Source organism: Cryptomeria japonica, chromosome 6 (genome assembly GCF_030272615.1).
Source record: "Cryptomeria japonica chromosome 6, Sugi_1.0, whole genome shotgun sequence".
NCBI lineage: Eukaryota > Viridiplantae > Streptophyta > Pinopsida > Cupressales > Cupressaceae > Cryptomeria > Cryptomeria japonica.
The window spans coordinates 541,787,730-541,794,385 of record NC_081410.1 but is presented as its reverse complement, the minus strand read 5'-3'; the positions used below and the strand labels follow the sequence as shown (position 1 = coordinate 541,794,385).

The 6,656-nt window shown below is 37.8% G+C and overlaps 1 protein-coding gene across 1 annotated transcript; it reads right to left on the bottom strand.

Annotated features, from left to right (window-relative positions):
• Positions 1-1,747: 1,747 nt before the first annotated feature.
• Positions 1,748-4,047, bottom strand: LOC131030249 (peroxidase 43). Its single transcript, XM_057960977.2, has 4 exons — positions 3,690-4,047; positions 3,423-3,602; positions 2,446-2,608; positions 1,748-2,348 (listed from the first exon to the last, which is right to left on the bottom strand). The coding sequence occupies exons 1-4, from the start codon at positions 3,903-3,905 to the stop codon at positions 1,930-1,932; spliced, it is 978 nt and encodes a 325-aa protein (XP_057816960.1). The 5' UTR covers positions 3,906-4,047; the 3' UTR covers positions 1,748-1,929.
• Positions 4,048-6,656: the final 2,609 nt, after the last annotated feature.

Sequence of the window (6,656 nt, the reverse complement as noted above, 5' to 3'; positions counted from 1 at the left end):
AGATTGTAATCTTTCCTGCATCAAAACCAATATTAGAACACAATCTCTTAAACCAAATGGCTTCCTTCCAAGCATGAGTAGCTACCATGTACTTTGCAACTATAGCATACAAAGCAATTATAGTTTGTGTCTTACTCATCCTTCTAATAGCACCATCAAACATTGTGAGAACAAATCTATCAATGGATCTTCTGCTATCAGTTTTACTTGTTTAATCTAAATCCACGTATCTACAAATGTAAAATGAATGTTGAGCTCCAATAGGATAACCATGAAAAAACAAGGAATACTTGGAAGTACCCTTCAAATACTTGAACGCTCTCTCAACCAGATCTCAATGGACCCTACCCAAATTCACCATAAACCAAGAGCTCCCACTGCTTGGGCAATGTCTGGCTTAGTACAAACCATAGCATAGATCATGTCACCAACAACACTTGCATAAAATACTCCAGACATGTCATCCATCTCAGTAGGAGATTTTGGATAGTCCTCCATTGAAAGTTTCCTCCCTTGTAACATTTCAACAACTAACAATCTAAAAGTTGTAATGTTGAATCTCTCCAACACATAGTTAACATACTTACTTTGGTTCATCCAAAGCTTTTTGCGAGCTCTATCTTTGATGATCTCAATCCTAAGAATCTATCTTATTGCACCTATATCTCTTATCTCAACCTATGTTGCTAACTGGCACTTCAAATGTGAAATCATTCTTTTACGATTCTCAATAAACAACATACCATCTACATATAGAAAGGTGTCTCAACTTTAGAGTTCTAACACTAAAGTGACAACTCCTCCCAAAAAGCTAAGGTCCCCCAAATTACAAATTATATAATCATGTTGCATAAGGGATTACCACTCTACATATACCCTCTATCTAGGTCAGATAAAAATTGGTGTTATTGCACCCAAGATGTGGTGGAAATGGAATGACAATACATTATGGAGTGTTCAGCTTACAAGGATATTCAAAGCAATTACATTGAGACACTAAATTTAAGCACCTTGGCTAATCTATTTGAGGAAGAAAGAATAACAAAAATTGCTGATTTCTTGATCAAGATACATAGTAGAAGATCCAAGATACAGAAAGAATTTTTTTTAGCTATACAGAAATTGCTAATGTCTTTCTTCATGATCCCTTTGTGCTTATCCGATTTGCTGATTACTAGATATAAACTGCTCAACCTCGTAGACATTTCAATCATCCATTCTAAATCGATTTGTGAACCTATTTACCTCTTAACGTTAAAAATCGTGCGACAGCGGTTATAAACACTACAAAACATTGAATTAATACCTTGAATGTTGCGTTTGGAAACGAGTTTGAATTTTGTATTGTATTTGCATGGGGATGCCTCTTACCATATTTTGAAGTCTTCAAGCAATGTCCTTACGCAACCCGAGAACATTTTTGTATTCTCAGTTCAGTATGACATGACCTTAATCTTTTCCCTATAATCTCTCTGATCAATAAAATACTGGCTAATCTTTATTCAATAAGAGTACAATTCTTGATTTTAGAGTTTGACGGATTCGTCTTTACCTGCAAAGGAGTAGGTAGGTATCTTACTTTTTCTATTAATAAAAGTGTATTCTATGCACTGTTGTACTTGTAGAAATCTGTATTTTGAAGTTGTCGTTTCTTCCAACTTTAATACCAACAAGAAAAGTATGGCAGTGGTATCAGATCAGAATACAGAGAATAAAGGGTCTTCTGCAAGTCGAATCACAAAGACACTGCATCAAAACATGTGAATATATATATATATTGTAAACACGAAAATTAAACATGAAGATTATTCGTTAAACAAGCCTTTACAAGAATAAGCCAGGCCAAAACTCAAATGAGCATTGCGTACAGTTCTAAGCAATCTCACGTTACAGTAGGCTTCTGGTCTTGTGATCTGAATTCACTAGCAGTTACAAGACAGAGCAGACCCGACGGATTTTTCCATTCGATCCGCTTTTAACACCAACCTGCCCCATTTTTATCATTGACTCTGCAAAGTCGGACGCGAAGGAGGGTCCAAGAATTCCCCCTAACAAGCCAAAGTAGGCATCAATATATTGCCGTGTAGAGAAATCCTGATAGAGGTTAGAATCAGACTGTAGAACGCCCTTCCCCTCTCTCACATTCTCTAAAAACTGTGTGTCAAATTGAAGCTCGGATCCGCTATCCAGAGACACCCGCACATTCACATCCCCATCCTTTGGGCAAGTCTGTTGCAGCTCAGTAAGAAACTCCGGATTGATTGAAGGGTCCGCGTTCCCGTTGGGATCAAAGTTGTACAGCCGGTCCTCCAAGAAGAAGCACGCAGTCGTTCCAATCGTATGTGCCGCTGAAAACCATTATATGTCATCATTACATTCGATTCATTGATCCAATGCTACGCAAAAAGAAAGAAAGAAAGAAAGTCATGGTGTCAAGGTGGTTACCATTGAGAACAACGAGGTCTTTGGTAGAGAGGCCTTTGGAGAAAAATTTGCGCTGGAGAACCTGAACCGAGTCCGTCGGGTCCGGCATGTTGGATGCGTCACTGGCGGACGAGACAAGCCCGTCTCTGCGACCTGTCGGCACTTCGTATTGTGGTCCATTACTCTGTTCACAAAGCACGCTTTTTGAGTACTCAGTTTCATGTCTGTCGTATCAGCTGTATCTACTAGGATATATAGTGTTTTCAATCATTTTCAATGAAATTGAGATGCATCAGAAATACGCCAATTGGTGAGACTGGAAGTTCCTTTACAAAAATATGCTTCTGGCTGTCATTTTTAGATTTATTGTGTGTGTCTATGTGTTAGAGAGTCATGATTTCATTTTATATGTATTTTGGGATTTCTAAAAATTCAATTGTGATTCAAGATGGCTTAAATCACACACACTAAGCTTTGACTTCTAAATTTAAAAGTGTTGAACACTCAGACTGATATTCTTTAGGCTTAATATGTTACTTAGTGTGTGAGATTTAAGTGATCCATGCATGACAATGTTATCAGTTCAGAAAATAGAATGTAATCAGAAATATTAAATATTAATTTAAAAAAAAAAATTAGAAGACCTGTTTTTTTATTGATAATAGACATTTTTTAAGCTGTCAAACACACTATTACTATCCGCAAGTTCTCCAGTCCAGCGAAAGCACCATGCCTGCATGCCTGTCAACATAGCAGCCCATAACAGCCCGGTAGAGATTTGAACCTTGATGAGAGTTTCACCAAACTAATGTTTTAACTCATGAATCATGAATAACCCATTAAAATTTTTATTTTTATAAATATCTATTATCTACAATTTATTAAGTTTCTTATTTTTAGATCAACATTTTAAATCACTGTGATTGTTTTACATCAAACTCGGAATCATCAACATCATCAGAATGATAGAAAGCTCTAAGTAGTAGATTTCTTCTTACCAGTGCCACGGCGTCTCGGGCAGCGAGGGCGACGATATCGGCGCAGGAAACGACTCCGGGACAAATCCGTTCGAGGCGGGCCTTTGCGCTGTCTATCACATCGAACCCGCGCAACCCTGAGTGACCCCCCGAATTTCGCTCGGCGTTCGGACCCGAAATGAGTACAGACCCGTCACACCCCTGAAATCCACCAGCAAAACAATCAATAAATCAAACAATCACACAGCTCCCAGGATTTTCATCGCAGAAAAATGATTACTGTCTTACCTGAACAAAGCAGTCATGGTAGTGAAGGCGCAGAAGTGAAGCGGCCATTGTTGAATCGGCCCGGACGTGCTCTTCCACAGTTGATTTCACCACGGACTCGGCATTGAGACACCTATTGGAGTAAAATCCCACCTGAATCGCCCCACATAAATTCAAGCCCAATCCCATCATAATAATAAAAAGCTGACATGCTTTTATCAAGGATTTGTTTTCCATTATTCCTGAGCAATAACTCTGAATCAAGCCTGGCGTCTGCAGAAATAAATAGGCATAGAATATGCCCAGCTTGTAGATATTCTTTCCGGGCACAATCCCCACAAGTTTCTTTCTCAATTACTCCCAACCAAGAAAGAAACAATTAATAAAAGGTACACGTCGGCAAAACATGTGACCTGCACGTTCGCAAGTTGCGAATCCCTATCATCATACCACCGAATCGAATAACCAGCAAATTTACGCCGACCATAGATTAGGGCATACAGCAGCACCACATTAGACTTTTCTCTTGTTCCACTTTTAGTGACCCATCTGTTTCACCATTTCAATCCGGTGTGATCACTTAATTCTGGAGAACAACTGGTGCAAACATGATTGTCCAGGATGGTGACATCTCAATCACCAGCACTAATTCCAAATAGTCATTTAAATGTGATATTATCACAACTGCTTTCAACTTTATATGTTCTACGCGTCCTAGTTCAGTGAATGAACTGAATATGTCGCTACTTGAGACAAGTCCAAAGAGACTGAGTATGACGAAGGAAATATCTTCGGAATCTCATCCATCCTTGACTTCAGTCTAGCAGATAATCTAAGCCATCTTATCTTACTATAATATAAAAGGTTATTTAATTGATAATGTTCGAAGGACATGACATGTTTTCTTGATTAAGGATGATTACAAATTGTCAGAATTGGCATAGCTGGATAAGAAATTGCCATTTGTTCACAAAAAAGAAAGATTGCAAGCTGGTTTCTATAAACGTGATAACTCTCGAAGGCTCAGGTAGGGACCCAACCAGGGAAGGGTGTATTAAATGTAATTAACAAAAAGACATGAAGGAAAGGAAGAGGACGAAGATGGTGGGGGCCTGTGCATAGCATTAAATTCTTTCTTTTATGGACAATGAGTTGCTGTTGAATGAAGAAGATCTAATGACATCACTTCAAGCAAATTGTTGCCTAGACAATCAACTATTGTCCCTCCCAAATGATTTCACACCTACGGCTATTCGTAATAACAAGAGATGTACACGATTTGTGTATTGAGTGGAGATAAAATTTACAAAAAGAAATAGTTTTAAATGTTTTGTTATGGATATTTGTATGATGTAATATATAAAATGATCATTCAATTAAAAAATGAAATATTAACATTGAAATTTATTTATGATAGAAAATTTAAATATAAAATTTTGATGTGGAATAAAAATAAATAGATTAATTATTATGATTAAAATAACATGTTATTTTTAATGATACAGTTGTAGGTCTAAATTATTTTAGTTCTTACATGGAATAATGAAGCTTTGCAAATGTTAGGAAATTAGTCCATATAGAACCTAATTGGTTAACAAAATTAAGAAAGACAACTTAAATTAAATTTGAATGATGAATCATACATATGATTATTTTATTAGAAAAATACATCTATTAATAATTTAAAAAAGTACAATAATGTTAGTAACTATACATTGTTTGCTCCCACTATGCTAGCTATCTTTGATGAGTTTGCTCCTACTCATGGCTTCTTGATCATCCTTCTACTCCCCAACTTCAAACCTCTGTGTCCCACCCTTGGTGACTAGCAATAACAACTCCCCTAGTAATAGTTCTCCCGACAATGGCTCTCTTCTTTACAAACTAGTGGTGGACATTTCTAACTTGGTGTTGTCCTACTCATAGAAAACTCATCTTGTTGCATCCCCTATGAATTCTTTTGTTAATTCTCCACTAAAAAACTCTTTTATGGACCTGCTCCGTAAACACTTAAGGGGTTCTTCTACCCAATATGTGAAATGCCTCCCCTATGCCTCCTCTATTATGGGGGTGGTGTTAGGCAAGGAGGTATTGGACTGCATTCATATTGAGAAGATGACACTTATCGACAAATTTAACTATTTGTGGCCATCTCTTCTAGCCTCGCACTCTTGGATCACTAAACACTAGAACTTGCCAGTGTTAAGAAAACTAGAGATTTATCCTTGTGGTCATGGTTTCTTTGTTATTTGCTTTGACAACATAGATGATAGGAATGTTATTTTGTTACTGGGTGTTTGGAAATGGGGTTCACATGTCATGCCTCTTCATCCTTGGACACCCTTCTTCAATCCCTTTGTGAATCCTATTGAGTTTTCACCTACATGGGTTAGGCTCCCCAACTCCCTCTTCACTTTTGGTGCATTGTTGCATATGAATATATTGGTAACAAACTAGGCTTCTTTGTCAATGTTGACCCTAATACTTGTCTATTCTCCCACACCTCCTTTGCAAGGAATTTAGAGGATGTGGACATCTCCAAATTGTTCTTTGTTGAGATCACTCTTATTGTTGGTGAGATGCAATAGAGATAGAGCCTGGATTATAAAGGGATCTCATTCAAGTGTAGATGTTTCTTTGCAAATAGGAACTTGGCCTCTTCTTGTCATCACGATTCTTGTCTGCATTCCTCTCCTACTTGGTGGAAAGATGTTGAATGATGTCATCTCATGATTTTCATAGTGGAATTGAACTCCCCTACAAACTTAATGACCCCCTCTCTGATGGTGATTCCTTCTTTGGTGGCTTAGATCAACTTGATTGTGGGGGCCCCTTCCAAGGTGTCCCATGTCTCATCAGTATCCCTTACTCCTATCCCTATATAAATTTGTGTTGTGCATGATCCTTTGGCTCTGTTGGGTGCTCTATCGAGTATTGGCCTTATAGTTCCTAATTCCCTCTCTCTAGACTGCCAATCCCCCTTCTGGA